The sequence below is a fragment of the Mandrillus leucophaeus genome, unplaced genomic scaffold, assembly GCF_000951045.1.
Source record: "Mandrillus leucophaeus isolate KB7577 unplaced genomic scaffold, Mleu.le_1.0 Scaffold1417, whole genome shotgun sequence".
NCBI classification, from domain to species: Eukaryota; Metazoa; Chordata; class Mammalia; order Primates; family Cercopithecidae; genus Mandrillus; species Mandrillus leucophaeus.
The window spans coordinates 146,645-164,687 of record NW_012101385.1 but is presented as its reverse complement, the minus strand read 5'-3'; the positions used below and the strand labels follow the sequence as shown (position 1 = coordinate 164,687).

General features: G+C 35.2%; 1 protein-coding gene across 1 annotated transcript; it reads left to right on the top strand.

Moving 5' to 3' along the window:
- Positions 1–1,021: 1,021 nt before the first annotated feature.
- LOC105535112 (taste receptor type 2 member 46) lies at positions 1,022–2,287 on the top strand. The gene has a single exon (XM_011974120.1). The coding sequence runs from the start codon at positions 1,022–1,024 to the stop codon at positions 1,946–1,948; it is 927 nt and encodes a 308-aa protein (XP_011829510.1). The 3' UTR covers positions 1,949–2,287.
- The last annotated feature ends 15,756 nt before the right edge of the window (positions 2,288–18,043 follow it).

The following is an 18,043-nucleotide window of genomic DNA, read 5'->3' as shown; positions in this document are numbered from 1 at the left end:
CATGAAAGTAAGTAAATGATTGAACTCCAAGTTCAGGGGAAAGGCAGTCTTCCTGTGATGGGAGGATGCTGCAAGATTATATATGAAAGGGTCTGGTAGTCAGGAATACTTATAAAATTGCTGAATATTTTAATTAAATAATAAATATTTAAACATTAGGCTTCAGAGAAACTTTACCAAAGACCTAAGAATTAGAGATATGTTTGATAAATAAATAATATTCATGGGCTGAAAACCCTGAGTGGGAAAACAGGACTAATTTCAGCTGTACAACCTCTTGGAAACTCATTTCTTTATTTTGGAAATTATGAGAAAATAATTCATTCCATTCATAGGTGGAGGGCACATGTGTTTGTGTGTGTATTTATGAGCTTGAGAATAATGAAGTCACACAAAAGTATTAGCAGCAACCAGATCTTATGGAGTACTGGCCTGCCTGTGGTTCTCAAGTAAATCTTAGATGCTTTTGATAAAAGAAGGATGGATTCTGTGTATTTAAATCTGGTGTTTAAAAAAGACTGTATAGGTGATGATCTTAGTTATGACCAAGCTCCCTTTAAGAATTTAGACATTTAATATATGATCTCTGTATTGGGTTATAAAACTTCCCTAACAACTAAAGTCGTTAAAGACAAATGATGGAGAGGTTACATAAGGAAAAATTGCAAACACTGAAAGTTAATATGTCCTTGTTTGCATACTAGTACATGAGAATTCAGGTTTCATGTCAACTTCAGTATGAATAATTCCAGCTTATAACAAGAACAGACAGTGAATGAATGAGTTAATTTGAGTTGTTTTGAAAACAAGAATGTTTTCCATAAAGAGAGCATTGAACTCATCCATTAGCATGCTATGGTGATTTCTGGCTTTACACTGGTCACAACAATAAAAAGTAAAAAGAATGTCACAGCACATACACAAATCAGGTGCATATAGAATTTAAGGTCAGGATATTCAAGCAATCACAACCAGTGATATTACACTAGCATTTAAAAAATTTCTCTTTGTCTGTTCAGATATGATAACTTTTCTGTCCATCACTTTTTCCATTCTAGTAGGGGTTATATTTGTTATTGGAAATTTTGCTAATGTTTTCATAGCATTGGTACATTCCATTGAGTGGGTGAAAAGACAAAAAATCTCCTTTGCTGACCAAATTCTCACTGGTCTGGCTGTCTCCAGAGTTGCTTTGCTCTGGGTATTATTACTAAATTGGTATGCAAGTGAGTTTAATCTAGCTTTTTATAGTGAAGAAGTAAGAATCACTGTTTATAATGTCTGGGCAGTAACCAACCATTTCAGCAACTGGCTTTCTACTAGCCTCAGCATGTTTTATTTGCTCAAGATTGCCACTTTCTCCAACCTGATTTTTCTTCACTTAAAGAGGAAAGTTAAGAGTGTCATTCTGGTGACACTGTTGGGGCCTTTGCTATTTTTGGTTTGTCATCTTTTTGTGATGAACATGAATCAGATTGTGTGGAGAAAAGAATATGAAGGAAACATGACTTGGAGGATCAAATTGAGGAGTGCAACGTACCTTTCAAATGTGACTATAGGCATGCTAGCAAACCTTATACCCCTCACTCTGACCCTGATATCTTTTCTGCTGTTAATCTGTTCTCTGTGTAAACATCTCAAGAAGATGCAGCTCCATGGCAAAGGATCTCAAGATCCCAGCACCAAGGTCCACATAAAAGCTTTGCAAACTGTGACCTCCTTTCTCCTATTATGTGCCATTTACTTTCTGGCCATGATCCTATCAGTTTGGAATTTTGAGCTGGAAAACAAACCTGTCTTCATGTTCTGCCAAGCTATTGTATTCAGCTATCCTTCCACCCACCCATTCATCCTGATTTGGGGAAACAAGAAGCTAAAGCAGATTTTTCTTTCAGTTTTGTGGAACGTGAGGTACTGGGTGAAAGGACAGAAGCCTTCATCTCCATAGATTCACGAGAGGGGCATTGTGTGTCTTCTAGCAGAAAACAAACTGGTGGTGTATGAAACATTTTCTATTTCTTACTGGGTTTTCTGTAATGTATGTATATGAATAATTTCCAAACCTATACCTAGAAAAGTCTTTTACCTAATGTTAGTCTAGAAAAGAGTGTGTGTGTGTGTGTGTGTGTGTGTGTGTATGAAAAACTGAAGAACATTGACAATAACATGCTTTTTATTGTTTTTTCACAAAAACTGCCAAACTATAGAAAATAATTCCTTAGAATTAGGAAGCAGTTTTATTTTATATATGTATTTCATATTTCATTTGAAGAATTTATGTCTATTTATAATTATTAAGAACTAACAGCTTATCTCAGGAAAATATTGCTTTTTTCTTTTGTGATTTGAACCACACAAATGTACCACAGTGTGCTTAGAATTCGTTGTTTTAACCTACAACTTTCTGGATAATAAAGTTGTTCAATTCTAAATCAATAATGAGGATGTATCTTCAGGGTTTTATTCCATGAGGAATTTCTATTTTATGCTTAGTAAAATGCAATCAGAATTATTGTTAGAAAACAATGTACACAAAACAATTCAAGTGACAAGCATACATTGAGTAAATTTTGTCTATGTCTACCATAAACTACTGATGAATGTTAGATTTAATATAAGTATGTGAATAGCTTAGAGAAAAATCTCTTCTATAAGAGGGATCAAAAATCATGATCATGATCTTGATTGCTGTTAGCAGCTTCCATATGCAGTTAGAAAAGTCATTTCTTCCAGATTTGAATTAAAGAAATGCTTGTTTTGAAATTGAGCTCCGATGTAAATTATTTTAGTATTTTTTCTAAAGCCCTTCTAAGCTCCTGAATTGCTTATTATATCCTTATCTTCCATTTATGAAATTCCTTCTAAACTTCAGATAAGAGAACTCCAATCTTCCCTTTTCTGAAAAAAACTATCAATGTGAAACTACTACAGAAATTATGGAAAATAATTCAGTGAAACTTTTTGTAAATGTTAAAATAGTATCTGTGAAATCTATGTGTTAATTATAGGATGTGTCCTAGTGTTATAATTTTGTTGTCAGTGGTGAAATGGAAGTGTGTTGACATATTCATTAATAGGAATTTCCATTATAAGAAGGAAATGTACAGTCTTGTTCACAGCTAAATTCGATATGACTGTATTCATTCTTGGTATTATGAAATTTTAACAGTGTTGTTTCAACCTTAAGATAAATCATCCCCACACCTGATTTATGTACTTTTTAAAATCATGTATCATCCTCTGTACAATGTAAGTACGCTAAAAGAAGAAATCATATCTGCCTGGCTTTCTGTTGAATCCCAGGACCTAGAACCCAGCACCAAGAATAGATGGTCAAAAATGATGTTTTAATAAACAAATAAATGGGTGGATAAAACACATAAGTTGATGTGGTAAACCAATGAAAAGGAAACTCATCACAAAATCTGCAGTTGCATGAATTCCTCTGTTCTGGTCTCAGGTTGAGGTTACAGGCTTAACCAAGAAGAATCATTCCTCAGAGGAAAAATTTGGCTATTCCACAATTTTAGGGGAAATATCACAATAATATAGTCTTGATGCAGCTGTATCAGATGTCTGAATTGGAGATAAGGTAGAACATCAAAATTAGATGGCACCTATTACAATATTTTTAAGAAGCATATAAAATACTTTGATCTATTTGCATATGTATTTTTTTTACTGTGAATTATATATTTGCATTATGATATTTTCTTGTTGGTTATCATATAAAAAACTCATTTCCGTTCAAAAAATTGAGTTAGTAACCAGCTACTTTACTAAAATATTTTTAATGTAATACCTTATATTAAAGCAATGACATTTATTTGGAAGGCAAGTTCAAGACAAAAATGGCAGGGAAATATGGAAATTGACACAAGAACAAATGTGAAACAGTGTGTGGTGATGTCTGGCGTGACTCTGCTGGCAGCCACTTCACAGTGAGGTGAGAGAGACAGCACGGTGGTCATCAGATGCATGCACTTGGCCCCTAGCACTTTTCCAGACAGGCTACAAGGGCAAACCGCAGCCGACATTAGTCCATGGAAGAGAGAGAGGAGGGAGAATGTATCTGCTCAGCTGTCATTAGTGTTGTATTTCCCATTGGCCGTGGTATTCCTGAGGCAGAACAACCATCTCTGTTGTTCTGCCTTACATCATCCAGTCCCTTGGTGGAGATTATGGAAGTCAGACCTCATGCCCACAATGTGGTGATGCATTCAAGTTCTAAATGGAAGGACGATCTGCATCAGGCAAGATGTTGATGAGGGGAATGGGAGATAGTGAAGGGAATCTAGGAAAGCACAAGTCTGTGTCCAGTGCAGTCCAATCCTTTTGCCACTCAGACGTGCTCATGCCCTCCAGTCATGGCTGGCTTTCAGAGCATATGACTTGCAGAGTTGCACAGGGTTTTGTGCCTAGAGGAGTGTGTGCTTATACGAACTCTATGCTTGGATTAATGTTCTGCACTTGCTGTTTTGTTTTTCAGACAGAGGATACTTATCTGCTGAAGGGGGAATGTTCTTGCACTAATTCCATAAGGATTTGCTCTCCCGTCTCCTATAGGCTTCTCTGTGACATGCATAGTGTCCTATAATGCCCACTCTGCATGCCGCTAGCAGCTTTGAATTCCACTGGATCATCTGGCACAGTGACCAGAGCAGCTTGGACCACAGCAGCTTGGACTGGAGCCTGTATCTGCGGTAGAGCCCTCTTTTGTTCTAGGTTCCACTTGACAGCAGTAGCCTTTAGAAACTTCATTCATGAGTCAGAGCAATATTCTCAAATGTGGAATATGTTAGCTCCAAAATCCCAATAGGCTTCCAAAACATTGTGCCTCTTTTGTAGTGATAGGAAATATATGGAGAGAGCAACATGCCATTTTCTTTAAAAAAAAAGATTGTTTTAACATGTAGACAGGGGACACTTGAACGCCTTAAAACATCACTTATGTTTATGTTCCTGAATCTTCTCCTATTTCTCTCTTTCCTTCTGGTATTTTACTTCCGCTCAGTGTTATAGTATTTTATTATATTTAAGAAACTTGCCACTTCCTGATTATTGTACCAAGTTATATATTGTTATTATTGCTATTATTTTGAGACAGAGTCTCATTCTGTCCCTGAGGCTGTGGTGCAGTGGCAGGGTCACAGCTTATTACAGCCTCAACCTTCTGGGCTCAAGTGATTCTCCCGCCTCTGCATTGCTAGCCGCGGGGACTGCAGGGGCGCACCACCACGCCTGGCTAATTTTGGTACTTTTTGTTGGGCTGGGATGTCACCGTGTTACCCAGGCCTGGTCTCAAACTTCTGGGCTTAGGTGATCTGCCTGTATCGGCTTCCTAAAAGTGTTGGGATTGCAGTCATGTGCCACAGGGCCCTGTCTGTAACATTATTAATATGTTAAATTAGCAGAATATTTTTTTAAAAATGTAAATTAAACTGAGAACAGAAGTGACATAACCCTGACATAAAACAGTGAAGCAGTGCTATTTTTTTTACAAGGCAAATTGTTTTGATTTTCCCTCATAATGGGTGTAGATTAAGAAATATTCACCAAATCACGAGCCCCGTAAAAAGTACCAGAAGCTCTGCTCTGCTCAGTGAAGATAGCACATCCTGGAAAGCTTTTGTAAGTGCTGATTTAAGTTTATAGTAGTCTGCATTCATTCTATAACCCATCTGGTTTTGGTAGAGGCCAGATAGGTTAAGTGAATAGAGATATAAAGAGACTACCATTCCCTGTAACTTTAAAGTACTTTGTCATGGCAGTGACCAATTCCATTCTTTAGGGAATGCAGTTATTATATTTTATACATTGTGTTGCCAGTAGAGGAGAATTTCAGAGGCTTCCCCTTGGTCCTGCTATAATAATGTCCCTTACTCTACAGTTCAGGAAGAATGTGACAGTTCTGACAGCTGCCATACATACCCATTTCAATTACACATTCAGGAAGAGGTAATACTACAAACTGATTAGATCTACCTTGGGATGAACATGAGCCGAAGCTCTGGATAGCATCTGACCTTCAAAACTCCCACTGCAGGCTGGATATGATGGCTCATGCCTATAGTCCTAGTACTTTGGGAGGCCAAGATAGGAGGATTCCTTGAGAGCAGTAGTTCCCTGTGCAGCCTATGGAGACTCTATCTCTACAAAAAATTGCAAAATTAGCTGATGTGGTTGTGCATGCCTATAGTTCCAAATACATGGGAAGCTGAGGCAGGAGGATTGCTTGAGCCCAGGGGTTCGAGGCTGCAGTGGGCTATAATCCTGCCACTGTACAGCTTGGGTAACAGAGGGAGACTTTGTCACAGAAGAAGAAAAAAAGAAGTGTAAGTTCTCACTGGTATCTTAAATATCAAGTAAAATGGGATCAAATAAATAATTAACAATCTTTCGTTCCTGCCTATAGCAAACAGGTAAAATGGAAAGTAGTTATACAAAGAGTATATTAAGTCCTAACAAAATTAACCAAAGACAATTTTATTTTCATCTCCTTTCTTTGTTGTTTTTTTTTTTGAGACAGCGTGTTGTTCTGTCTCCCTGCTGGAGTGCAGTGGCGTGATCCTGACCAATTACAACTGCCATCTCCTGGGTTCAAATGATTCTCCTGCCACAGCCAACTCAGTAGCTGGGATTATAGGCGTGTGTGACCACACCTGGCTAATTTTTGTATTTTTAGTGGGGACAGGGTTTCACCGTGTTGGCCATGCTGGTTTCAAACTCCTGACCTTGGGTGATCCACCTGCCTTGGCCTCCCAAAATGCTGGAATTATAGGCCTGGGACACCATGCCCAGCCTATCATCTGCTTTTTATAGGTAATTATACTGAGGCAGGCAGTAGTTGTAAAATGCAGTCTCACATCATATCTATAGGAAGCAGGGTATCTGGTTTCCTGTCTTCGCAGTCTGACTAGAAGATCCCCTCTTAGAAACCATTATACTGTAAGAACTGAAAAGAAATAAAATCCAAGATTGGAGACTGATTTTAACATCTACTCATCTTAAATCATTTAGTAAGCAAAAATAAATTAAATAGGGAAAAACAAAGCTGAATATTCATACACAGAGAAGTACAGATTCTTCAATGGAAAACATGTTTTTTAAGAGTACAAGGAATAGTTATAAAATTTCTGAGTATTTTAATTAAATAACAAAGATTTAAGTGTTAGACTCAAGAGAATTAAGAGAGCTTGTTTAACATTGAAAATGCGCTAAAAGCCCGAGTAAGAAAATTAATTAATTTTTCATTTTAGAAATTATAGGACAATAATTTTTCCCAACCGTGAAGGATGTGTATGTTTGTGTGTGTGTGAATGTGTTTATGTTAATGAGCTTGTTAACAATAAGTTATACAAAATTATTAATTAGCAGCAACCAGATTTTAAGGAATATTGGCCTTTCTGGGCTTCCCAAGAAGACTTTGTATGCTTTTGGTAGGAAAAGTTGGGATTCATTCTCCATAAAATCTGGGACCGAAAAAGTGAATCAACAGTGGTCATGATTCTAGTTTTGACCAAGCTGCATATAACAGTGTAGGCATCCGATGTATGATTTATGTATTAGGTTGGAAAATTTCCCTCACAACTGACATTGCTGAACAGAAATGATGGAGAGGTAAATCAAGGAAATACATTGCAAATTGATGAATAAGAATATGACCTGATTTGCATGCTAGCAAATGAGAATTCAGCTTTCACTTCAACATCAGTGTGAAAAATTTTATCTTATAACAAGGACATAGTATTTGAATAGGAGTTAATTTGAGCTGTTTTGGAAATTATCGTATTTTCCATTAAGACAGACTTGAACTCAGTCAATAGCATGTCCTGGTGCTTTCCTGCTTGATATTAGTCAGAGAATTTAAAAGGAACAAGAACATTACTGCACAACCAGAAATCAGGTACACATAGAAATTAAGGACAGGACCTTAAAGAGAATCTTGACCATTGACATTAGGCCTGCCTTAAAAAATTTCGGACATGGTATGTTTACCATTAATCTTTTTTTTTTCCCCAAAACAGCAATGGTCGAATTTGTATTTTCCCATGGGCACCTTCATTATATTTATAGACTAGTTTGATATTTCAGCCTATTATTTTCTTTGAATCCTTTTAAAGGAGTTGTTAAACAATGTTGAAATTTGCCTTACAGTATGCTGTTAACTAACCATATTTCTTAAAGTCATTTGACATAATGTTTGATTAAAGGAAGTATGTCTAGCATAATTATCCCTTTTCATAACAATTATCCCTTTCATATTTAAAACTTCAAGAAAAATATTAGAAAAACTATTAAAGGAATATGAATAAATAAATACATGAAATATATAATTCATTATTAATAAATGTGTGTGAAAATCATGGTCATAGAATTTAAAAATAGAAACAATTTTTGAATTAAGGATACATTCTGAATTATAATAGAAAAAGGCTTCAAAAATGTTAGGTTTAATAATGTTTCATATAAATATAACAGTGTAAAAATTAGCCTGTTGTTACTTATTTTGGAAAGCGTATGAACTAATGGGAATTTTCATACACTGCTCCTAGAATGGTAAATCACAGCAATTACTTTGTATGAGTATGACTTTATCTGGTTAAGATGATGGATCACATCCGAAGACCCAGTATTTGCACTCTTATCAGAATACATATACATACACATGCATATCAATGTGTTTTAATAACTAAAGTTGAGAAGTCTATTGAATGTCCATCAGTGATAAAATGAATAAATAAATTATGGCATACTTTTGCAATATAATACTATACAACAATCAAAATGAACTGTCGGAAACATGTGCTTGGAGTAGCCAAAAGAAATCAGCACTTGGACAGAAAATTTCTCAGCAGGGCACCTTTACATTGGCGGAGGGGTGCTGCTTGCACCTGTTACAATCCCAAGAGCACACCTAACAAAGGAGGGAAGGAGTTTTTAATCCTAACACAGTTCCTGTTTCTGTGTCCTTCGTCTATTGGTTGGAGTTGGACTGCACAATCTAAGCTGATCCTGAATGGCTTAAACTTTTCCAAATAGAGTAAATGCATGATTTTCAAAAAGAAGGAGGGGTGAGAGGTAGGATTCATTTACATTTACAACTTATGGCTGGAAAGCTGAGTCTTTGAAGAGGAACTTAGTTGTCCCAATAGAACTAACTAGAGTGACATATTTACAAAGAACATAAATAAAAGCAAAAATGAATAAATTTGAGCTACATAGATATGAGAGGAATTAAGTTTGAAAAAGGGTTCAGTATAATCCCATTTATATAAAGTTCACAAAAATATATTTTTAATAAATTGCAATTTATTACATTGGTGGCAAAATTCTAAAGTGAGACATATGAGTGAATATCATAACATTGGGATAGTAGGGATGGAGGAAACAAAAGGGAAATCATATCAACAAGAAGGCATGTGTGAGGAGTGCCTGGATTGCTGGTGAATTCTGCTGTATGACCAAGATGCCGTAACATGACTCTTAATGCTATGTATGTTTTCTTTACTGTACCTTTAAGCCTTATTACTTTATATATATATATATGTTATGTTTCACAATAATGAAAATGTTTAAAAAGTAGAAACATATACTAAATAAATGAATATAAAATAGACTGAAAAAACATATTCTTATAGACATCATTGCAATTAGAGTTTTTTTCTGAATAAAGAAGAATAGGGCATTATGATAGTAAGAAATCCAAGATAAAGTTTTTAACTTTTCTTTAAATTAATTTTATAAAGAAGAGATAGGCAGGAAAATTACCTCCACATTCTCAATGTTATTCTTACTTTGAAACATCAGATTTTGAGCGTGTTTTACTAGACACCTTTTTTGCTTATTTACAATTTAATTATTTATGATAACAACATTGCAATGTGGCAGAAATTAGTGAATTTCCAATAAATTATAGTAGTATAAATATTAAATATATACAACAATTTTTTAAAAATTTATCCCTAAATGAAATAATTATACACATATTTTTGAAATTCAAAGATTATAATACTGTGCATGTGTGTGCATGTGTACACATGCGTGAGGAAAAGTATTTTGATGCTACAAATTTTTTTAATATTAGAGAAAAATTAGTAGAAAGATAATTTTATTAAGGCATATAACAAGTAGTGTAACTACTTTGACTGCTATAATAAAATCACCCAGATTTTGTGACAGAAGCTGAGAATGTAAATAAGCAGTCGAGAGAATTTAACTTGTTAATGATGCTATTAAAAGATGAAATGAAGCTTGTACACTGTATAATTGCACAGAGTATTTCTGTAAGTTCATATGAAAATGGAACAAAACTAAACAGCCAAAAAGAGAGTATTCTTTGCTGGAGGTTATTTTTGACATAATTTTTAGAATGTGCTGAGAGAAAAAAATAGCAAGTAAATCATTGAAATATGTTGGCTTTATGTTATTCTTGATGAAATACTATGTGAGGGTATGTGTCTAGGCTTGATTCTGAGAATAATATAAGAATGATGCCAAGCACAGTGGCTCATGCATAAAATCACAGCAATCTAGGAGGCCAAGGCAGTGGATCACCTGAGGTCAAGAGTTCCAGATTAGCCTGGCCAACATAGTGAAACCCTGTCTCTACTAAAAACACAAAAATTAATTGGGTGAGGTGGTGGGCACCTGTAATCCCAGCTACCTGGGAAGTTGAGGCAGGATAATTGATTGAACCAGGGAGGCAGAGGTTGCAGTGAGCCGAGACTGCACCCTTGCATTATAGCCTGGGTAACAAGAGAGAAATTCCGTCTCAAAAAAAAAAAAAAAAAAAAAAAAATCATAAATCCAAGAGGAAGAATAAGAGTGTTCTCCCAGCACCCTTAACTCCAGTACTTTGAAAAGACAACCCTAATCACATTTATTAAATAACATTCTCTCTTCTAGCTGACATCATCATCATTATTATCATCATCTACATTTACATCTGTCTTATTAAATGATTTATTTCTGAAATGTTTACATACATAATTTGGGTAACATCTGTGTAATTTCTAAGAGATATTCTGGGAAAGTTATATTAGTAAACAGCAAAGTTCTTGTCAAGCTGAATACATTTCGATTTAGAAAGTTAAGTGTAGTGTAGTTTAAAGTACACTGCTTAACAATTATTGATGGTATTAAACTAATCCAAGGAACACTATAAAAAGATTTTGATTTTAGTATAAATAGAATTGCTTAATAACAAAAATAAATAAACCATTTCATGATCAAGCTCTTATTTATAAAGAAAGGATTTTAGGGCTAAATAAATCAAAGAGAAGTAATCCCTCCCCAAAATCTTCTCTATTTCATTTAGATAATGATGGAGTTCAAAGGCACAGAGCCGCATTTCTACAACACAAGCAAAGTGAAAATTAATTCGTGGAATACAACAATGTAGTTGTGGTTGATGAACTATATTTTATCTATTGCAAATATTTATCATTATTTGATATACATATGGGCAGCTTATTTTTTGAGCTACTATGAATAATGCTTCAATGAGCTTTCTTTCACATCATTTGCTACAGTACTTTTGCATACATATACCTTGGTGTAGAATTACAGGGTCCTTGATTATGATGTTCAAATTCTCCTCGCAGACGTAAAAAAGCCCAATACATAGTTTGACTAAATTTATTCCTGTCACTTTTATCTCCAGTCTCTTTATTGCTATTTGCATGTATCTTATCAATTATAAATTTAATCCAATAAGACAATATTGTTTTACACAGTCAGCATTTATTTAGAATTACACACTTATTTTTCATTGTCATTAATTTTTATTTCTCCTTGCATGTTCAACCTTGTATTTTCAGTCATTTTTATTTTATCTGAAAAATATCATTTTCAGTTTCTGTTTATGAAGGTCTATTACTCTTTGGAAATGCACTGAAGACATGATTCCATTGAAATCCTACTGCCATATTTTCTGTTAAAATCAGGTGGTATTTAGAATGCAGTTCTTTTCAACATACTCTATCTTCTACCTCTAGCTACTTTTCATATTTGCTATTGGTCTTTGGTGTCCTGCATTATTTTATGTTAATTTGGTTTAAGTTATCATGCTTGAAGTTTGAGATTACTAAAAATAGACAGAGGGATACATTTTATCACTTTTGGAAAAATCCTTGTAACATTTCTCTTGCTCTAGTTTCTCTCTTCTAATCTTACAGAACTCCAGAAGTATGTTAGGTGTTCTTACTGTAGCATCAATGTGTTACCCTCTAGCTTTGTATATTTCCATCTGTTTCACACTATGCTTCATTCTGTGAGCTATATTCCATTTCACTAATTCTCTATTCTACTGCATCTAACTGGCTAACTGTTGGATTCTTAATACTGATAATTCATTTTTTCAGTCTTATTGTTTTAGTGTTCAGAATAATCTTTTATTCTCTTTCCATAAATCATTTTCTACAGGGAAACTGAACAAACTACTCTTAACACCATGATCTTTTTTTTTTTAGACCGAGTCTTGTTCTGTCACCCAGGATGGAGTGCAATGGCACAGTCTCCGCTCACTGTCAGCTCCGCCTCTTGGGTTCATGCCATTCTCCTGCCTCAGCCTCCCGAGTAGCTGAGACTACAGGTGCCCACCACCATGCCCTGGTAATTTTTTTGTATTTTTAGTAGAGACGGGGTTTCATTGTGTTAGCCAGGATGATCTCGATCTCTTGACCTCGTGATCCACCCACGTTGGCCTCCCAAAGTGCTGGGATTACAGGCATGAGTCACCGTGCCTGGTCAACATCATGTTCTTTTTAAAAATGTTTTTGATGTTTTTGACTTTTTGTTTTTTGTTTTAGTATGTTAGAAATGTAATCATAAAATGGAAAAATCTAGAGAAGTGAAAAGAAATGAATCTCATGTACATGCAACTATGGGATTAAATTTCAGATACACAATGTTGATCCAGGAAGCCATGAGTAAGTACATATAGGATTGCACCAATACACAGTTCAAAGCAGGCCAAATCAAGCTATTGAGTTTAGGGTCACATACCTAGTTGGTAAAGTATAAAGAAAACTAAAAAAAGATAATCATAAATTATGGGTGTTGCCTATCACAAGAGGTATGAAGAAAGGCGTAGGGGATTGGAAATTGGCATTGAGGTAAACCTAGGCTCTTAGCAATGCTCCATGTCTTGCCTCACATGATGGTTACATGAGTGTTTATGACACATTGCTACGTTATTCATTTTTGTTTTGGCCTATTTCTAAGTGTGCTGTGTGGTTATAATATAAAAATTATTAATTAGAAGAAATGTTTTTTCTTCTAATAGGTATTAATAGAGGTAATAACTACAAACTGATTAGATCCACCTGGGGATGGACATGAACCGAAGCTCTAGGTAGCATCTGACCTTCAAGCATTCCCACTGCAGGCTGGATGTGATGGCTCATGCCTGTAGTCCTAGTACTTTGGGAGGCCAAGGTAGGAGGCCAATTGGGAGGATCCCTTGAGAGCAGGAGTTCTCTTTAAAACATAGGGAAGCTCCATCTCTACAAAAATTAAAAAATTAGCTGATGTGGTGGTGCATGCCTATAGTTCCAAATACTTGGGAAGCTGAGGCAGAAGGATTGCTTCAGTCCAGGCATTCAAGGCTGCAGTGGGCTATGATCCTGTCACTATAATCCAGCTTGGGTAAAAGGAGCCTCTGTCTATGAAGAAATAAAAAGAAGAAGTGAAAGTTCTTACTTGTGTCTTAAATATCAAGTAAAACAGGTTCAAATCAATAATTAACAATCTTTGATTCCTGCCTATAGCAAACAGGTATAATTGAAAGTAGTTACACAAATAGTATATTAACTCCTAAGAAAACTAGCCAAAGACAGTTTTATTATCATCTCCTTTTTTTGTTGTTTATTTGAGATGGAGCCTAGCTCTGTCTCTCAGGCTGGAGTGCAATGGTCTCGACTAACTACAACTTCCACCCCCTGGGTTCACATGATTCTCTTGCTGCAGCCACCTAAGTAGCTGGGATTATAGGTGTACACCACCACACCTGGCTAATTTTTGCATTTTTAGTGGATACAGGGTTTCACCATGTTGGCCATGCTGGTGTTGAACTCCTAACCTCAGGTGATCCACCTGCCTCAGTCTCCCAAATTGCTGGGATAACAGGTGTGAGTCACTGCAGCTGGCCGATCATCTGTTTTTTGTAGGTGATTATACTGAGATAGGGAGTAGTTGGAAAATGGAGTCTCACATCATAGCTATACCAAGCTGGGAATCTGGTTGCCTGTCCTGGCAGTCTGACTCCAAGATCCCCTCTTAGAAACCATTATACTATAAAAACTGTAAAGAAATAAAATCCAACATTGGAGACTGATTTTAACATCTATTCATCTAAGCCATTAAGTAAATAAAAATGAATTAAATAGAGGAAAATAAAACTGAATATTCTTACACAAAGAAGTGTAGATTCTTCAGTGGAAAACATGTTTTTTATGTGTCCAAGAAATAGTACCACATTTTCTTTATCCAATCTATTATCGATGAACATTTGGGTTGGTTGCAAGTCTTTGCTATTGTGAATAGTGCTGCAATAAACATACGTGTGCATATGTCTTTATAGTAGCATGATTTATAATCCTTTGCATATGTAGCCAGTATTGGAATCACTGGATTAAATGGAATTTCTGGTTCTAGATCCTTGAGGAATCACCACACTGTCTTCCACAATGGTTGAACTAATTTACACTCCCACCAACAGTGTAAAAGAGTTCCTATGTCTCCACATCCTCTCCAGCATTTGTTGTTTCCTGACTTTTTAATGATTGCCATTCTAACTGGCATGAGATGGTATCTCATCATGGTTTTCATTTGCATTTCTCTGATCACCAGTGATGATAGCATTTTTTCATGTGTCTGTTGGCTGCATAAATGTCTTCTTTTGAGAAGTATCTGTTCATATCCTTTGCCTACTTTTTGATGGGGTTGTCTGTTTTTTTCTTGTATATTTGTTTAAGTTCTTTGTAGATTCTGGATATTAGCCCTTTATCAGATGTGTAGATCACAAAAATTTTCTCCCATTCTGTAAGTTGCCTGTTCACTCTGATGGTAGTTTCTTATGCTGTGCAGAAGTTCTTTAGTTTAATTAGACCCAATTCATCAATTTTGGCTTTTGCTGCCATTGCTTTTGGTGTTTTAGTCATGAAGGCCTTGCCTATGCCTATGTCTTGAACTTTCATATCACTGAGTTTTTATAGCTACAGGTGAGCAGTCTCTCAAATTTCCATAAGTGATAAAATGTATAAATCAATAATGGCATATGTGCACAATAGAATACTACACAGCAATCAAAATGAACCAACTAGAGAGACATGTTTACAAAGAATATAAATAAATAGGAAAATGAACATATTTGAACAACATGGATACGAGAGGAATTATGAAAATTGAAAAAAGATTCAGTATAATTCCATTTATATAAAGTTTACAAAAATATATTTTTAATAAATAGCAGTTTATTACATTGGTGGCAAAATTCTAAAGTGAGACATAAGAGTGATTATCATAGCAATTGGGATAGTAGGGACAGAGGAAACAAAAGGGAAATGACATCAATAGGAAGGCATATATGAGGAGTGTCTGGATTGCTGGCAAATTCCACTTTAGGACTAAGATGTGGTAACATGACTCTTAATGCTGTAATTTTTTTATTTACTATACATTTAGGTATTATTACTTTATAAATATGTTTCACAATCATGAAAATACTTATAAAGCAAAAACAATAATGAATATAAAACAGGCTGAAAAAACATTCTCATGCATATCATCATAATTAGAGTTTTGCTGAAGAAAGAATAGAGCATTATGATAGTAAGAAATACAAGATAAAATTTTAAACTTTTCTTTCATTTAAAAAGGAAATGGATAAGCAGGAAGTCAACCTCCACATTCTTAATGTTATTCTTACTATGAAACATCAGATTTTGAGCATCTGTATTATACTAGACACTATTTTTTCTTATTTCCAATTTAATTATTTATGATAACAACATTTCAAAGTGGCAGAAATTAGTGAATTTTCAATAAATTATAGTAATATAGATATTAAATATACAGGACAATTTTTCTAAATTTATCTCTAAATGAAATAATTATGCACATATTTTTACCAAAGATTATACCACATATGTGTACATATGTGTGAGGAAAAACATTTTGATACTACAAATTTTTTGAATATTAGAGAAGAATTAGTAGAAAGATAATTTTGTTAAGGCATAAAGCATATTCAGTGTAAGTACTTTGACTGCTATAATAAAATCACTCAGATTTTGTGACATTAGCTGAGAATGAAAGTAAGCAGTAGAGAGAATTTCACTTGATAATAATGCTATTAAAAGATGAAATGAAGCTTTTACACTCTATCTTTGCACAGAGTATTTGTGTAAGTTCATATGAAAGTGGAACAAAATTGAACAGCCAAAAAGAGAGTATGTTTGCTAGAGGTCACTTTTGGCACAAGTTTTAGAATGTGGTAAAAGAAAAAAGTATCTCATAAATCATTAGAAATATGTTGGTTTTATGTTACTCTTGATGAAATACTATGTGAGGGTATTTGTCTAGGCCTGATTCTGAGAATAATATAAGAATCATGCTGGGCGCAGTGGCTCATGCCTGTAATCCCAGCACTTTGGAATTTGAGGCTGGTGGATCACCTGAGGTCAGGAGTTCCAGACCAGCCTGGCCAACATAGTGAAACCTACTGTCTACTAAAAATACAAAAATTAGCCGGGCATGGTGATCGACACCTGTAATCCCAGCTACTTGGGAGGCTGAGGCGGGTGGATCATGAGATCAGGAGATTGAGATCATTCTGGCTAACGTGGTGAAACCCCGTCTCTACTAAAAATACAAAAAATTAGCCAGGCGTGGTGGCAGGAGCCTGTAGTCCCAGCTACTTGGCAGGCTGAGGCAGAAGAATGGCATGAACCCAGGAGGCAGAGTTTGCAGTGAGCTGAGATTGTGCCACTGCACTCCAGCCTGGGTGAGAGAGCGAGACTCCATCCAAAAAATAAATAAATAAATAAATAAATAAATAAATAAATAAAAAATAAAATAAAATATAATTTTGGCCTTTTATTTCTCTTATCTTAGTTGTAGCAGAAGGATATCATGCTTTTCTGAGACTTCTGTCTTCTACTCAAAAATGGAAGTTCTCAGTCAGGTGCTGTTGTTCATGCCTGTATCCAAGCACATTGGGAGATCAAGATGAGGAGACCACATGAGAACAGGAGTTGAAGGCCAGACTGGGCAACATAGAGAGACTCTGTCTCTACAAAAAAAATTTAAAAAATTATCTGGATGTTGTGGTGCATGCCTGTAGACACAGCTACTCCAGAAGCTAAGGTGTGAGGACCACTTGAGCCCAAAAGTTTGAGGCTGCAGTGAGCTGTGATCAAGCCACTGCACTCCAGCCAGGGTGTCAGAGCAAGACCCTGTCTTCCTTGCCCTCACCCATAAAAGAGGAAGTTCTCGCTGGTATCTTTTATGTATCAAGTAACACATGATCGTATGAAAAACTAATAATTCTTGGTTCCTGCTAGTACTAGACAGGTCAAATTGAAAGCAGTTATACAAATAGTATACTAAGTCCTAATATTCTCTACCAAAAGAGAATATTATTATCATCTGAGTTTTACAGATAATTATACTGAGGCAGAGAGTAGTTGTGAAATGAAGTCTCTGACCATAACTATATGAAGCAGAAAATCTGGTTTCCTGTCTTGGCAGTCTGACTCTAAAATCCTCCCTTAGAACAATTATACTAAAAAATGGAAAAGAAATAAAATCCAAGATTGGAGACTGAGTTTAACATCTATTCCTCTTAAACCATTAAATAATCAAAAATAAATTAGAGAAAAATAAAACCAAATATTCATATGCAAAGAAATACAGACTGTTCAATGAAAAACATGTGTTTTAAAAGTACCCCACAATATTCATACAATTGTTGAGAATTTTAACTAAAAAATTAACATTTAAAAATTAACTAAAGAGAAAAACTTAGTCAAAGCCCTCA